Source organism: Puma concolor, chromosome E2 (genome assembly GCF_028749965.1).
Source record: "Puma concolor isolate L17-30 chromosome E2, mPumCon1.1.hap2, whole genome shotgun sequence".
In the NCBI taxonomy this organism is placed as follows: domain Eukaryota; kingdom Metazoa; phylum Chordata; class Mammalia; order Carnivora; family Felidae; genus Puma; species Puma concolor.
Genome location: NC_141681.1, coordinates 15360887 through 15378492, shown reverse-complemented (window position 1 = coordinate 15378492; position 17606 = coordinate 15360887). Strand labels below are relative to the sequence as shown.

Sequence of the window (17606 nt, the reverse complement as noted above, 5' to 3'; positions counted from 1 at the left end):
TAAAACTCACTGATTAAAGTATACAGTTCAGTGGTTTAAAAATAGTCACAAGGTTGGGCCACCATCCCCACTAATTCCAGAATATTTGTATCACTCTAAAAAGAAACCCCATATCCACGAGCAGTCCCTCCCCATCCTCCTTCCCTCAGCCCCTGGCACCTACTATTCTTCTCTGTTTCTCTGGATTCACCAGTTCTAGACATTTGGCAACTTAAATGTTTGTTTATTTATTTTGAGACAGAGACAGAGAGAGAGAGAGAGAGCAGGGGGAGGTGCAGAGAGGGAGGGAGAAAGAGAATCCCAAGCAGGCTCTGCACTGTCAGCACAAAGCCCAACATGGGGTCAATCCCACAAATGTAAGATCAGGACCTGAACCAAAATCAGTGGGATGCCTAACCGACTGAGCCACCCAGGTTGCCTGAGAGTCAGCATTTTAGAAAGCACTGTTCCCCCATATCCTCATCCCGCCCTTCTCCTTTCCCATCCGCCCAGATACTGAAGCACTTGCAGGAGCAGAAAGACAGCCAGTGCCTGCACGTGGAGGAGTACCAGAACCTGGTGAAGGACCTGCGCATGGAGCTAGAGGCCGTGTCCGAACAGAAGAAGAACATCATGAAGGGTGAGCCAGGGAGCAGTGGGGGCCGGGAGGGAGGCAGAAGGAAGCCGGAGCCCCCCTCTGAGCAAGAAGCACATGCCCCATCCCGCTGTAGACATGATGAAGCTGGAGCTGGACCTGCACGGGCTGCGGGAGGAGACATCCGCCCACATGGAGAGGAAGGATAAGGAGGTCATCATCCTGCAACGGCGGCTGCAAGAGCTACAGATCCAGTTCACTGAGACCCAGAAGCTGGGTTTGAAGAAAGACAAGGTAAGGCAAGAGGAGCCCTCTGGGTAGAGCCACCAGTGGGACAGGTGAGAGGCTGGACCCCGGCCAGAGCAGGCCCTGCAGCTCTGTACCCACGCCCTGTGACAGCCCAGGGACCGTCAACACAGGAGCAGTGAGACTGTGGGGTCCTTAGGCCCAGAGGCAATTCTGAGCACTTCTTTGGGATTTCTCATAGCACATAATAAATAAATAAAATACTTTTGTTTGTACTTGATAGTGGAAAGAAATTCTGGAATGAAATATGGCCTTTTATAGCAACGTGGATGGAACTGGAGAATGTTATGCTAAGTGAAATAAGTCATACAGAGAAAGACAGATACCATATGTTTTCTCTCTTATGTGGATCCTGAGAAACTTAATGGAAGACCATGGGGGAGGGGAAGGAAGAACAAAAATAAAAGTTAGAGAGGGAGGGAGCCAAAGCATAAGAGACTCTTAAAAACTGAGAATAAACTGAGGGTTGATGGGGGGTGGGAGGGAGGGGAGGGTGGGTGACGGGTATTGAGGAGGGCACCTGTTGGGATGAGCACTGGGTGTTGTGTGGAAACCAATTTGACAATAAATTTCATATTTAAAAAAAAAAGAAATTCTGTAAGGTAAACTTATGAATTTCAAGAAATTTCAATTTATAAAATGACAAATATCTTATGAATATGCAAATCAGGCAGTTTGAAAATACTAATGGAACTATGCCTTGGAAGATCTATAATTGCCAACATAAGTCAAGGTCCTGGAAAAGCCTACGAATGGAAGTAAGGACAGAAAGGTTGTGAAACCAATGCAAGCTTGTGTAGTCAGTGCTATTCCAACTCTAAACTTCCATCAGAGCTAATAGAAATCATCCAACCCCTTGACTGGCTGGTCATTCAAACCTCCCATTTGAAGGTCTAGAGGGGATCCATTAGTCAAAATGGAAATATCAGAGAGATGACCACAAGAGGCAAGGAGTCTGGGTAAACAGCTTTGAGTCATTCATATATTCAGTCAACAAATATTTTTGAGTTCCTGTGGTATGCCAAGCACCATTCTAGGCATTAAGAATATAATAACACAGGGGTGCCTGGGTGGCTCAGCTGGTTAAGCGTCTGACTCAGTTTCAGCTCAGGTCATGATCTCACGTTCCTGGGATTGAGGCCTTTGTCAGGCTCTGCACTGATGGCCTGGCCTGCTTGGGATTCTCTCTCTCCCTCTCTCTCTCTGCCCCTTCCATGCTCAAGCTCTTCCCCTCTCTGTCTCTCTCTCTCTCTCTCTCTCTCTCTCTCTCTCAAAAGAAATAAGTAAACATTTTTAAAAAGAATATAATAACACATGCAACATCCCTACTCCCCTGGAGGTTACATTCTAATACCAAGAGACAGACGATAAACAAATCACAGAACTCATATATAATATAATGCCAATATCAGGTACTGATAAGTTCTTACAACAGCTTTGTGGCTATTTCACACAGGGTGGTCAGGGAAGGCCTCTGTGATAAGGTAACATTTGGGCAGAGATTTTAATGAAGTGAGGGAGCCACCCAGGCAAAGGTCTTAAGGAAGAATATTCCAGGCAGAGGGAGTAGCAAGTGCAAGAGCCCCCTTATACGGCAGTCTGCTTAGAATATTCTAGGAGATAGGCTGAAGGCAAGAGGGGTAGGGGTGCGCCATGAGGTGAGGTCAGACCAGATCATGAGCATCCTGGGAGGTCATTGTGAAGGACTTTGGCCTTTTACTAAGTGAATGTGGCTAGCGGAGGGTTTGAGTAGAGGCAGAACGAGATCTGACTTAAACTTTCAGAGACCCCCACCCTCCACCCCTTCCCTGGCTGCTGCGTTGAGAGCAGCCTGAGTTAAGGCAGGAAGCAGAGGTAGGAGACTACTGTGATGTCCACACAAGAGAAGATGGCAGCTGGAGAGGACTCTAGACAATCTCTAACTGGCCTCTCCAGGGCACTACTGAGGCCTCTATCAGCATCCACATTTTGCTTTCCTCAGATCCTCCAAGAGAAAGATGAGATGTTGCACGAGCTTGAGAAGGAATTGGCCCAGGTTCAGAACAGCCTCATGAAAAAGGAGATGGAGTTGGAGAAGCAGCAACGAATGACAACAGAACTTGAAATCACCATCCAGGAGGTGAAGCAAGATAAGTCCAAGGCAGAGTGTGGAGCCCTGCAGGCTGAGATCCAGAAGCTGAAGGACTGTCTTGAAGATGCTCAACAGCAACAGAAGCTGATTGGTGAGGCCCCGGCAGGTGGTGTCCCTGTCCCCAGCACACTTCAAACCCACAGGGCCAGAGCAGTCCCTTTTTTCTCTAACGGGCCACTTTCCTCTTCTTCCTCCACTTTTTCACTCCAAACCTTCAGTGACCTCAGGGTACATCTCCCAGGGATCACAATGCCCTCTCGAGCTCCTGCACGCACCCCTAAGTGGGAAAGTGGACTACTGAGCTCACATGCCCGCCGCCTTCCCAACTGCCTCAGGTGAAGGTCTTCTCCTCTCCCCATCCTGGGGAGGACAGGTCTCCATATTCTGCTTCAGTGCACTGCTTTCCTCCCCATCTTCTCCAGGACCTTCATCATACAATTTACCTCTCCTCTCCCTGGTTTAGACACATTCTCTCCCCTTTTTTTTGCCTCCAAACGCATCCTTTCTGTGCAGCCTGCACTGTCAATTGTGTCCTTGCTCCACTGCTGAGACTGCTTTCTCAGAGGTGGCCGATAACTTGTTGCCCTGGGTAAGGGGTTCCTCTTGGGGTGACGAAAAATGATCAGAAATTAGACACTGATTATGGTTGCACACCTTTGAGAGTATTCCAGAAGCCACGGACCTGTATGCTTTAAGGAGTTCAATTTTATGTTATGTGAGTGACATATCAATTTCGGGGGAAGAAAGGGTCCCAAGTGTAGCCTCCTTCCTCCCCTCCTGTAACAGTGTGTGTCTGTGTGTGGTTGGGCTCCCACATTCAACCATTGTTTCCCAGCTTTGGAGACATAACAGGTCCCTTCTTTCATAAACGTCACCATTGTTTCCTCTTTTCCCTCCTTCTCTGGCAGTAGTCACCTGCCCCTTACATTCTGCCCTCCTCCCTCTGCTCTAGTTCTCTGGACAACTCTAGAACCTAGAGCCCCCATCCTGACTTGGCACCTGTGGTCACTCGTTTTGGAGAGCAGCCCGCTCTGGGCTTTAGCCCTCTAATTCTTCATTCCCAAAACTGAAACTGTTCTCTTCCCTGCTTAAAAACAGAAAATCTTCCTTCTTCTTCCAAGTTATATAATTATTTCTGTAGTGATACCATCTTTCTTCCGGTCTCCAAGGCTGAAAAACAGAGACTAGGGTGAGGTTGAAGTTAGAAACAAGAGTAGAAACTTTAGTATATAGGAGCATATTCTGGTGTAGAGAAACTCCGGTAAGCAACGTATTTGAGGTTTCTCCCTTTACACCCAGTGGGGGCAAAGGAATGGACTAAAACGATATTTGTAGGAAGTCTTTCCCCTTTTAATACATTCTAGTTTCCCTAAAATAGTCTTTTCTTTATGCCAGGTCCCTGCTCAAGAACCCACTAAATTAACTCTGAACATTCTCTCTGGCTTTCCAAGTCCTCCAAAGCCCTCTCTTGTCCGTGTACCTGCTCAGCTGTCTCCTGGCACCCCTTCCCACTTTTCTTTCCAATCAAACCAGTCTCTTCCCATCCTCTTCCCACATGCCTCCCCTGTTCCCTTCCCATGTGTTTGCTCTAACAATCCCCTCATCTGGAATTCCTTTCCTCCTCCTTATTCTCAGGCTCAGCGCAACCTCTATTCCTCCATAAGTCCATCCCCACCAATCTTGCTTCACAGGAGTTCACAGTGAGTGCACGCTTACTGTGTCCTCTATGTCATGTGGGCCAGTCTGTCTCCCTGACTAGAATCTAAACTCTGTTAGGGTCAGGATTTGTCCATAATGACAGGATGAGTCACATAAGAGATACCAAGCAGTTTATATTGATTTGTTGAACTTTAGTCCAGAAGCAGGCCATGGCTGGGGGATAGCTGAAGACGGATAATTTAACAGAGTTCCTTTGGAGTGATAATGAAATGGAGAGAAATGAGGGCAGGTTGGAAATTGAGGTAGGGCACAAAATGAAGGAACAGACTGGTCTTATTTGGGAGTCTGGTCTTCATGCACACTCCCTCCTCACATGCACATGTGCCTGGCTTGTCCCCTGTGTTCTGCAGCTCAGCAAGCAGCCCAGTATAAAGAAGAGGCCCTTCTGGCAAAGAGTAACCTAGAGGATTCCCAGAGGAAACTGCAAAGCTACCTATTCATGGAGAAGCAGAAGACGGAGACCATCCAGGAGCTGCAGAGAGAACTTCAGAAGCTGCAGAAGGATTCCTTGATGGCCGGAGAGGAACTCGCACCCAACAGGTACCACCACGCCACCTCTAGAGAGAGGCTCTGTCCGTTGCGAGCCAGCCGGGACACCGCAGCAGCTGCCCGGGAGTGGGCCAGCAAGCCCCGTGCGGGTGGCTCATGATCCGCCAACATAGACACTGAGTCTGTCCTCCTGTTGTTGCCATGTTGCTTTAGGAAACGGATAGAGGAGCTGACGTCAGAACTCTCTGAGGCCCGGAGGAAGCTTGAACATTCAGAGAAGGAAAAGAGGCAGTTTCAGAAGACAACAGCTGAGCAGGACGCGAAGCTGACTGACCTGCTAGATCGTCTAAAACTCCTTCAACACCAGGTATAAAGGGCAAGCAGGCTGCCAGCTCAAGCATTTGCTCTGCTCCAGATTAAATATATTAGTCTTTATTTGGGAAGATGCCACCACCAATCCATTCAAACTCATTGTCCAGAGTTTGTGTTAGAAAGCTAAGCCAGCCTGTCAGCTCTAGTTCCCATGACCAATAATAAGCATTTTCAAGGGCTAAGCTTAAAAACAGTCAGAGGACAATGTTGGGTTTTTTTTTATAGGATTCAAAAGCCATCCTTGTCAGTCATTTTAAAGTCTTTGATCTCTGAATTATTCTTTCTGTGCTTTTCTAAGATTTTTTTAAAAACTTTATTCAAAGAGGTTTTTATGTGGAAAGATTTAGTGAGTAAGTGGGAGAGAAGGCTGATGCTGTGGGAACTGGATCTATAAATAAAATAAGTTGGTATATCTAATCGAACAAAAAAAAATGCTGAACATCAGAGGAATCTGTTATTATCTATGCTAAATAACCAAGGAGTTGCCCTCATGTTTATTTCAGCCATTCCCTTTATACAATTGTCAGGGGAAGGGGGTTTTGTTTTGTTTTGTTTTGTTTTTTGTTTTGTTTCAAAAGCGTAGAGCCTTAAGACTGTCTTTCAGGCCAGTCTCTTTACTTCTCAGCATAGGGAGCAAGCCTCCGCCAAAAGCAATCTAGAAGAGGAGCTTCAGGAGGTAACAAGATTACTGGAGGAGAAACGGGAGCGGTTGAAAAAGAGCAAAGAACAGGAGAAGTTGCTGGAGCACGAGCTGGAGACATTCCGACAAGAGGAAAAAAGGAAAGAAAAGATGGTGAGAAGGAGAACCCAAGAAGAGCTGGGTCATGAATCCGGGCAAGACTTGAGCCCCACTGAGCCTAGTAGGATACAGAGGCCATGGGGACTCAAATCTAAGGAGAGAAGGGGGAGGTAAGGTGAGAAAGGCAAGTGAGGAGGAGAGAGAAGGCCCAAGAGAAGGCAGGCTGCAGGATGGAGCTACAGGCTGGGAAGGGGGAGCAGGCTTCTAAAGGAATCTGAGGTAACACCTCTTTTCTGGGCTTTGTTCTCTAATGGGGGAGCAGACAAAGGAAAATCTGAGAATATTGGAGGAGGAAAATGAGAATGTCAAAGCACAGTTAATGCAATATTCCACGCAACTGGATTCCTCTCTCAGCAAACAAAACGCCTCCCAGCAAATGATCCAAGAGCTAAATAATGAGGTGAGTTGGCAGAAACCCCGAGGGAGTAAGAAAGTTAAATGCTGTGACCCTTGACCTGAAATCGGACCTGTCTCTCCTCCACCACGGAAACACAGCTAACGGCCCAGCCCAAGTGCATCACCCGTGGTGCCTGTAGCGCCACTTCTCTCCTTGAAGTCGTAACCCTTACACACCCATTTGCTCAGCCAAAGAAATGTTTCTTCCACGTGTGGAAGGTCTTATTTAATATCTGCTGGAGCTCCCAAGCTACCTGGGCTTTGGCAACAAGTATTCCACTACAGCATTTCAGACCAGAGTCGGGTGAGTCCATGGCTTGGAGCACTTTGCTAGGGTACACTTCCAAAAATAGTGCCAAAGCTCAAAAAGGGGATGGAAAGAGAGACAGTTCTTTTTGTTTGTTTGTTTGTTTTTTGTTTTTGTTTTTTTAAATTTTTTTTTCAACATTTATTTATTTTTGGGACAGAGAGAGACAGAGCATGAACGGGGGAGGGGCAGAGAGAGAGGGAGACACAGAATCGGAAACAGGCTCCAGGCTCCGAGCCATCAGCCCAGAGCCCGACGCGGGGCTCGAACTCACGGACCGCGAGATCGTGACCTGGCTGAAGTCGGACGCTTAACCGACTGCGCCACCCAGGCGCCCCGAGACAGTTCTTTATCATCACACAAATGAAGAGGAAAGAAAAATGTAAATGGTAACTAACGTATGCAAGGTACTGTGCTTGACGTCAGGCATCATTTATTGACTGTCTATTTAAGTCCTTCACATGCCTTCCATCTGCTTTACTCCCCGCAACATATAGATTTCTATGATCCTCATTTTACAGAGGAAAGAAAGGCTGAGGCTCAAAGTAACTGATTACTAAGTGATGAGCTGGACCAGTATTTGAACCTGGATCATCTAGCTCCAACACTAACCTCTTTCCCCTTCATCATGAATGTCAATACTTTCCCCCAACTGAATATATTTCATCTTTCTGCAAGAAACAAATACAGCGTCTTGATAGGTGGTCTCTCGGGTTGCAAATGAAAGACCAAGCAGCCGTCATTCCTTTATAATTTAAGAAGAAAAAATGTTAACCTTAAAAGACTATGGACTATGCAAAGTATAAGAACAGCACTGCCTAGTGGCGCCTGGGTGGCTCAGTCAGTTAAGCATCTGACTTCAGCTCAGGTCATGATCTCTCTGTTCATGAGTTCGAGCCCCACATCAGGCTCTGTGCTAACAACGCAGAGCCTGGAACCTACTTCAGATTCTGTGTCTCCCTCTCTCTCTGCCCTCCCCCACTCACACTCTGTCTCTCTCGCTCTTAAAAATAAATAAACATTTAAAAAATAATTTAAAAAAGTAATAGCACTGCCCAATAGAACTTTCTGTGATGATGGAAACATTCTATATTAGAGCTCTCTTGTATACTGTATCTACTAGCCACATGTGGCTGTTGAGTGCTTGGAATATGGATTAGTATGACTAAGGAACTGAATTTTTTTTTAATTGTTTGAATGTTTATTTATTTTTGAGAGAGAGACAGACAGACAGAACGGGGAAGGGCAGAGAGAGATGGAGACACAGAATCTGAAGCAGGCACCAGGCTCCGAGCTGTCAGCACAGAGCCTGACACAGGGCTCGAACCCACAAACTGCAAGATAATGACCTGAGCTGAAGTCAGTCGCTCAACCAACTGAGCCATCCAGGTGCCCCAGGAACTGAATTTTTAATTTTAATATTAACTAATTTTAGTTTTATTTAAATGTAACTAGCCTCATGTGGCTAGTGGCTACCATATTAGACAACACAGAGGCTGACGTTTCTGGAGTTTTGTCCCCCAGAGATATAAATCTCTCCTTTGCTGTGGTCCAGAGTTGATCTTTGAATTACTGAGATCCCTAAGGAACCTCCCTGAATATAAGGGGTATTACCTAAATATTTAATATACACCTGTTATCACGTTTGCCAAAAGAAAGATAGCCATTAGAAGTAAAAAGTATTAATTTCAGAATTCCTTTGATGGAAACCAGGAGGCTAGAGGGGTTTTTTTTTGGTGTGTAAGCATGTTCAACTTTTTAAAAGCATACCTCACATATAGTAGACGTATTATCAATTGAAACAGTCATTAGAAAGAGGTTTAGTTTCACATTCTAAAATGCATTTTCTTTCATCAGCACTCCATGTCTTAATTTTCAAATTTCCCATTTGAAAGCAATAGATCCTGAGATTTTTTTTTTCATCTCTTTGATTCTAGGACATTTTTCCACCATATTTTATAATTAATTACTGTTAATAAGAAAGTTAATTTATTTTATATATTTATTATGTATTTGGACATTTTACTGAACTCACTTCTAAGCAGTAATAATTTTTCAGTTGTTTCTCATGGATTTTTTAGGTGGATGGTTATGTCATTTGCAAGCAACAACAATTCTCTAAACTTTTGTAATATTTATTCTTTTTTTTTTCCTTATTGCATTAGATAGTACCTATAATTTAGTGTTCAACAGTAGGATCCTTTTCTTGCTTTGAACATTAATGGAACCCATCTGTTTCAGTATGATGTTCTTTATAATGTGGTGAATGAAATTAATTAATTGATCCTAATTTGGGCCCATCATTACATTCCTAGTATGAGTCCTAACTGTGTGTCATGTATTACTCTTTTAATACAATACTTGGACTATTCTAGGAAGTAAAATAAGGCCAGTATGATGGAAGTGTAGTAATCGAGGAGGATATTGGTATAGGATGAAAGTAGAAACATAGTTAGGGGTGGACATTATGGTCTCTATTAAGCAATTTGGGGTTTTATTATTAGAGCAATGAAAGGACATTGATGACATTTCCTCAGAAGAGCAGGTGAGGTGATTTGATCTAAGTTTTCAAAACATAACTGTGACTAATGTGTGGAAATGGATTGCAGAGAGGAGTAGGTATGGAAGTGAGGAGGCTATTGCCATTCAAGCTAGAGTTTTAGCAAATTCATGATGTGTTTTGGCAGCAAAATTAACCAGACTAACAATGGACTGAATGTGAGAAGAGAGGAATCAGGATGACTTTAGTGGAACTCACCTGTAAAACCTTCCGGGCCTAATGCCTTTAGCCAGGGAGAGAGTATATCTTTATGAGAACTCTTATCAAAATTCCTTGATTCTATAATTTATGTATAACTACATATATGTCTCCAGTACCTTTCTCCAAGCTAAACCACTGATGTTAGAGAAATTTAAAATAGAGCCTCCAAACTCCAGTGGACTTTTAGTTCTTAACAGCCTTCCCAACTTACCCCTTTCTCCTTAAAAAAGCATATCTCTCCTTTGTCCCCCAGACTTGTCTATGGTTTTGCCACAGCTTGTTTGTCCTCGATTGCAATTCTCTTTCATTCCCAAATAAACCCATCTTTTGCTGGTAAAATTTTAAAAAATAAATAAAGCAATAAATAAATAATTTAAATAATAAATAATACATATTTATTACATATAAATAAATAATACAAAATTAATTTAATTAAGCTTCTATTTTAGCTTCTAGCATCATTGTGATTTATGTCCCACCCTTCTTTTCAATATCTCACCTCTGTGGTTACACATCTTGATTTGGCCACCATTTATTGAAAACTTACAATGAATCACATACAGTGATTCCCCTGGTTTACTGGGGAGACCCAGATGACTTCATGTTTTCAGAAGTCCCCAAAAAAGATGGACTTCTTTTTCCAGAAGACCAAATTATTCTATCTTTAGAAATGGTTTCACTCCCAAGACATGTAAATATAGGGTCAGAAGTGCAATCTAACACTTCTTATCTCACTAATTCCTAGAGTCAAAGATACTCAAAATTCCATCTGAAACAATAATAAACTTCAAGCCCTGAGCAGCTACTGAAGAAAACTCAACAGAGTGTGTTTCTGTGTATATGGCCACATAGAAGATGTGGGTGTATTGAAATACTAAAGAACATATAAAATACCAAAGAACAGAAGTTGGGCATGTGAATTTCTAAGGTCTCTCTCCTACTTCTGGACTTGGAAGTAGATCTCTGCCCTGTACTTAGAAATATTTAATAAGATGGCTAGTTACTTAGCATGTTCATGATCATACAGCTATATAGTAATGTATACCTTACTAAGCCCTTTTTACCTACATAATCTCATTTGATCATCACCAAAACTCTACAAAACCATTGAAAGTATCCTGGTTTGCAGAAGAGGAAACTGAGGCTAAGACAGATTAAGTAAATGACAGAACCTGGACCTCTAACTCCAGATCTTAATTCCTTTTAGCTTTGGCATGAATACTAAGTTTACAACAAGGACTTTGGTTTTTAAACACACTTCTACCATAACTATATGTTCAGTGTATCCCTAATTCCAAACATTGCTATGTATAATATTACATTCAATCAAAAAAATTATTTTGTATTTACTGAGCACATATTATGTGCCATGCCCTGAGCTATATAGGCAGTGGTGATACAGCAGTGAAGGAAGCACACACAGTCCCACTCTCATGGTATATCAAGTCTAGTGGATTATGTCAGGAACTAAGAAAGGCACAAAATGTACAAATGCAATGTTGTATCATGTCTCTTAACCTAGAATTGAGTTCCAGCTCTTTATCAAAGGCTACAGAGTCTGTGAAAGGGACTATTCATGTGCTTGATACATCATGGTCCAGTACTGCCAGTACTCTTTGTATCTGGGGGACTTGCTAACTTAGAAGGGGAGTGTCAGGGGAGGGGTGAAGAAGAGCCTGGAAAGGCAGCTGTTCCTTTTATAACAGTGAGAGGAGGGTGTAGGTCTTATCACAGACTGCTCTGCAGGCTAGTGCAGAGAGAAGAGAGACCAGCTCTTATCCATTTCCTACAGACAGAGAATGCCTCTACTGGCATAAATCTCGACAGTGATATTTCCCCTCCCTAAAGCTAGTCCTTCAGAAGGAGGCCTTAGAGAGTCTGCAGGTCCAGCTGGACAAGACTGTGCAGAAAGAGAAGCAATATCTCCAGACCATGGTCAGTAAAGAAGCCTATGAGGAATTATCCAGAAAGTCACTCGCCTGCCAAGATGACCTGACACAAGCTCTGGAGAAGGTAAGCCATACCCTCTCATCTCCAGGACTGTTTTGGGCAAAGAAACATCTGAGTAGCATAAGAGATGTAAGAGTCAATCCCCTGCGTGACTGGCTGCCACCAGGACCATCTGCAAACCCTTGCACAAGCTGCGATATCCTTCCAGAGAAGGCCTGCTTCCTCTTAATGAGGATTCTTTTGAGGGGAGGAAGGGGAGGCAAAGATGGAGGCCAAATCCAATCAGTCTTTCTGGCCACAAGTGACCCAGGGGCGAGGTTCTCCCAAAACCTAGATTGTCTGGGTAATTTGTGCCCCACTCAGTACCAATCATGCCTAGCTGATCAGTTCATAGAATTGGAAAAAGAGGAAACAGGAAGAAAGGGAGGATGTAGAAAACCAACCATTGTCACTTCCCACCCCTCTCTGGGACCCTAGGCAAGTGACTAGGTGTCTCTGCCACCCTGAACAGAGAAGGATGGGGAGGGACTGGAATGCTTCTCCATTCAGCACCCAACAGAAAGGGCTAAATGGCTTTGACAGCCATTCTCATCCCCTTTGTCTTTGTGGAAGCTCAATCATGCGACCTCCGAGACCAAGAGCCTGCACCGAAGCTTGGCACAAGCCCAAGAGAGGAAAGTTCAGCTGGAAGATGAAATCATTGCTTATGAGGAAAGGATGAAAAAGCTCAACGTGGAATTAAGAAAACTGCAGGGGTTCCATGAGCAGAGCGAGCTAGAGGTAGGAAGCAGTCAGGAGCTCAGGCTGCCTTCCTGTTCCAGGTCGCCAAGGTCTCCTCTTGCCCCTCCATCTCTTTAGCACTGAGCCATTCCCCTCGGCTGACCGGTTCCCTCCCTCCACTTGGCTGGCTCAGCGAGCCTCAGGCAGAGGAGGCAACGGTCAGAGCGGGGGCGCCCTCTGCTGGTACTGGAAGTAAACTGCCCCCTGAGGAGTCCCCAAAGCTGAGAAAGCTCTCTTAGGCCTTGTCATGGGTGCTCTGGGGTCAGGGCCGCAAGCCGGGGTCTCCTTTCTCACTTTGCGCCCCTGAGCAGGTGCATGCCTTCGACAAGAAGCTGGAGGAGATGAGCAACCAGGTGCTGCAGTGGCAGAAGCAGCACCAGAGCGACCTCAAGATGCTGGCAGCTAAAGAGGAGCAACTTAGGGCCTTCCAGGAGGAAATGGCCGCCCTGAAGGAGAACCTCCTGGCAGACGAGAAAAAGGTGGGTACTCCTCAGCTTCTGACACCTCCTCCCAGACCCTCCCAACACATCCACGACCACCAGGATACCAAACAGCCCTTGTGGGGATGGGGGCACCTAAGAGCTAGGCAAGGACACCCCCAGCCCACACTCTATTCAGTGTGAAGCAAGGTCTCAATGTTCTAAGTCCCATAGCAGTTGTCTCAACCCAACTGTCTTCCTGTGCCTTTGTTGACAGCGATATTGAGCAGAACAAAGACCTATTCCAGGGAAGAGAGTGCCATCTCCCTGTCAGGTATACCACCTGCCCTGACTTAGATAACCCACAGGGCAGTCCCCCTCCAGAGCCCATCCTGACACTTTCACCTACCCTGTAGTAGAATCTGCTAAGAGATCTTTGGGCATGCCCTATGCCCTGGTCCCCGAGCAGTGAAGTGCATGGTAGGAGGCCACAGGATATCTCAGGGTAGCCACAGGGCCTTAGCTTGCATTAAAAAAAGGGCATCCATTCCTCAAGATATTTGTTTTTCCATCTGTTAAAAAAAAAAAAAAGCGGCTTAATGTGTTGCTTTTGTAGAACAAACTGTTTTAATTCCTTTGCCCAAAAATCATTATTGTAAGCATACATGTGTCCTTTGTCTCTACTGTAAATGGTGCCCTGGCAGAGATGTCACCTTGTGTGCCTGTACTGCTGGAGGCAGAGGTTCTGCTGTGGCAGTCCCAACTCTGGCCTAGGGGTTGGATGGCAGAATCAATGTTTCTTCTTCCAGGAAGAGAGAAGAGGCCTGATTTATTTTTTTTTTTAATTTTTTTTTTCAACGTTTATTTATTTTTGGGACAGAGAGAGACAGAGCATGAACGGGGGAGGGGCAGAGAGAGAGGGAGACACAGAATCGGAAACAGGCTCCAGGCTCTGAGCCATCAGCCCAGAGCCTGACGCGGGGCTCGAACTCACGGACCGCGAGATCGTGACCTGGCTGAAGTCGGACGCTTAACCGACTGCGCCACCCAGGCGCCCCAGAAGAGGCCTGATTTAGAAGTAAGGAGATGACAGGCCTATGCTCCCACCCCTAACCATCTCCTTTTCTTCTTGTACCAAAGCCCTGTTGTGTGCCCCAGAGGTCTGCACCTAAAGATACTACCTGTAGGCTGCACCAAGAGAATGATCAGATTATGTCCAACATGGAGCAATGGGCAAAAGAGCAGAAGTAAGTAAGGGAGAAAAAAGTAAGGCAGGGTTCCAGGGCCTGGGCTGAGCTGAGAACCTGCACACACACTGCCCTCTGGGGACATGGATCCAGTATCAGCCCACATTCAGAGGCTGGGAATAAGATGGAGGGGCCTCAACTAGTCAGTCAGAATCAGAAAGATCTGCTGACTTAGAAACAGAGCAGCTCCAAGATAAAAGAGATGCTTTGCTGTGGGTCATAGTCCCTCTTCCCAACCTGGAATCTGGCTTCGCTGCCTGAATCCCTTGACATCACCTGAGATCATGGTGATCTTGCATGGGAGTTTGAGAATGGAGGGTCCCCTTAATTGCCACGTGCTAAGGAGGCTCTAGCTCTGGGGACTGGGTAATGAACAGGGTCTAGGGTTCAGCAGACACCTTACTGAAAACACCAACAACCCATCCATCCAGCTCATGCCCTTCTACATGGAGGTCTGGGAACTGTTTCTCTTTTGGATTTTATTACAGGATTGCCAACGAGAAACTAGGAAACAGGCTCCGTGAACAGGTCAAATATATTGCCAAGCTAACTGGAGAAAAAGAGTAAGTCATCCCACACCACCCAGGCTGCTGCTTGAGCCCCAAGGAGAAGGGTCAGGCACGAGCCAGGGATGGCTTTTCCATTAGATACATGCATCTGACCTCAGGAAAGAGTTGGGGCTTTGGAAAGATTCTGAGTAGTGAATCCACATTTATGTGACCTTGGGCACATCACTACCTCTTTGGGCCTTTGTTCCCTCACCAACAATACAGGAAGGGGTTAATGGTCCCTATGCCCCTTCTCACTGTTACCTTTTGCGATTATCAGAGGTCAAAAATTCTAAGAAGGAAACATGAACTGAAAGTTAGACACTACTAGTTAGGGTAGAGACTAAGCTGCTGTAACAAAGAGACCTCTGAATGAAAGAATGGAGAACATGGAAGGAACATCCCTAGGAAGTGAACAGTCCAGGGTGGTGGGGTTCCTCTGTCTCACATGGTCATTTGGGAACGGAGGTTCCTTCTACTTGCTGCTCCAACCTCCCCTGTGGCCTTATTTCACCCTCCTGGTCAAAGCTGGGTCAGCAGAGGGCAGTGTAGGAGGAGTGTTGGAAGTCTGGGAACAGAAGTGAACATATGGACGTCTAAAACCAAGACTTTGGAGATGGTACAGGTAACAGGTCATGATAAGCTCTAGGGCAATGTTTCTCAACCCTTTGTCAGGGAACACTTAGAAAATAACCACATTTGTGTGGCACAGTGGAAGGATTTGGGACGGGTTGTTTATGATAAAGTTGACCAACCAGTGGCTGCCCCAAGAGCTGGGGGTGTCCATATCTCAGCCCCAGTTGGAAAGCTCTGAGCTGTGACCTTAGGAGGGTGGCTGAGTTTAAGGAGAAGATAAGATCATTGGAATACAGAAGTCAAGCAACTGAGAGGCCAGGACTTGGACAGAAAGTACAGGATGTTGAAGACACTTGGGAATGCTGAAAGAAGTGGACCAAAGAGAGTAGCAGAGAGCCAGGGAATGAGGGCATGGTGAGGACCCCTCCTCCAGGCCCAGTGGCATATGGAGTATGGCAATGACATGTGGGGCTCCAAGGGAATAAGTGTCTTGGACACCAGCCAGGTTTATAGAGAGCAAGAGGACAAACCACAGTCCCAGAGAAGTTGGGAATGAATTCTTTGATTTCTTCTAGAAAAGACCATGAAATTTTTCACTAGGACAAAAGCATTTTCTGAAAGGGATTAACTGAAAGAAAAATTGTAAGAATCTGAAGGTAACAGAAAAAAGCATTTCATCCTTTTTCTTATATTGTGCCCAGTTCCAGGAAGTTCTGTTTCACAAAGAACTCATTCTTTTTTTTTTTTTTAATTTTTTTTCAACGTTTATTTATTTTTGGGACAGAGAGAGACAGAGCATGAACGTGGGAGGGGCAGAGAGAGAGGGAGACACAGAATCGGAAACAGGCTTCAGGCTCTGAGCCATCAGCCCAGAGCCTGACACGGGGCTCGAACTCACGGACCGCGAGATCATGACCTGGCTGAAGTCAGACGCTTAACCGACTGCACCACCCAGGCGCCCCACAAAGAACTCATTCTTAAGTGAACCCATTTGAAGGAAAACCATCTTCTAATAATAATAATAATGCAAATACTATTTGTCAGTTTCCTGTGTAAGACACTGATCTAAGTGATTCATATGTATTAATTTATTTAATCTTCATAAGAAACCATGAGTTCAGTACCATTAAAATCATAAAACCGTAAAAAACTGTCATGGGGGAAGAAAGAGAGGAACCCAAAAGCTAAATAACTCATGAATAGTAAATGGCAGAGCCAGAATTCCAACTCAGGAAGTCTAGTTCCAGAGCCCACTGTCACCCACTGCCCTGAGCATTGGTTTAGAGAAATATGACCATTTATTGAGCCACAGGAGATATGCTAAGTTCTTTCACCTCACCTACATTGCTGCCACCATTTCCTCATCTGTAAAATGGGGATAAGTTACTTGTCCAAGCTCTCAACAGAGCTGGGATCCCCTGTGCTCTCAACCTTCCAGCAAAGGAAGGCAAAAGAACCTGGACTTTGGCATCAGAACTGGATGAGAGTGTTTCCCAGGTATGGCCAGCCGGGACAGCCCGAGCACATGTGATTGTTCATAATAGCCTTCTGGCTCTTCAAATCCAATTTCTATCATTTGTCAAACTGGATCTTTCTATGAAGCACAGAAGGCAGATCAGACTTAATTATCCCCATCTGACAGATAGGAAAACAGGCCCTGAGCTGACATGACACAGTGGCTCGGGAGTTGAAGCAGACTGAACATCCTCTGTCCTTTCCTCAGCCACCTCCACAATGTAATGGTCCATCTGCAGCAAGAAAACAAGAAACTGAAGACTGAGATAGAGGAGAAGAAGGTGAAAACCGGGCACCCAAGGCTATACACCAAAGCCCTATGCCCGAGCAAAACGGAGCCCATACCAAAGGGAAAAGTGTGTGCCACCTTGGGCTGGAGGGGGATGTCCCAGGACATGAACCAAAGAATGGACATCACCAAGTTTGTCGGGATACCCCACTGTTCAGGTATTCTGCCATTTATCTTTTGCTACTTATGTGATATCATCTCACTTAGTCCCATGGTTCAAAAAAAAAAAAAATAGCAACAGCCTGATGCTATTTTTCAAGAGATCACTGCATTGGGAATTCAAAGTGGGAGCTGGGGGACAGATCTTTTGTCAGCTACTCTAGACCAAAGATAATTGTTTCCTCATCTGTAGAGAGAAGAGGTGAGTGAATTAAGGCTCGTTCTGATCTAAGACTCTTTGACGATACCCAAGTGCATCATATGTCAGA

At 45.2% G+C, this 17606-nt stretch overlaps 1 protein-coding gene across 7 annotated transcripts in view; it reads left to right on the top strand.

The window, feature by feature from the left end:
- PMFBP1 (polyamine modulated factor 1 binding protein 1) overlaps positions 1-17606 on the top strand; it is a 51621-nt gene that overhangs the window by 27900 nt on the left and 6115 nt on the right. For 5 of the 7 annotated variants that reach the window (XM_086689017.1, XM_086689018.1, XM_086689019.1 and 2 more), the window contains 13 exons: positions 493-619; positions 711-868; positions 2862-3102; positions 5081-5270; positions 5433-5586; positions 6217-6384; positions 6653-6790; positions 11703-11867; positions 12417-12584; positions 12896-13063; positions 14144-14250; positions 14739-14813; positions 17098-17336. In XM_086689017.1, the coding sequence (XP_086545143.1) occupies positions 493-619; positions 711-868; positions 2862-3102; positions 5081-5270; positions 5433-5586; positions 6217-6384; positions 6653-6790; positions 11703-11867; positions 12417-12584; positions 12896-13063; positions 14144-14250; positions 14739-14813; positions 17098-17336 (2098 nt within the window). Of the gene's footprint in view, positions 1-492; positions 620-710; positions 869-2861; positions 3103-5080; positions 5271-5432; positions 5587-6216; positions 6385-6652; positions 6791-11702; positions 11868-12416; positions 12585-12895; positions 13064-14143; positions 14251-14738; positions 14814-17097; positions 17337-17606 lie in introns of those variants that run through there. The other 2 variants (XM_086689021.1, XM_086689022.1) reach the window with 2 other exon arrangements.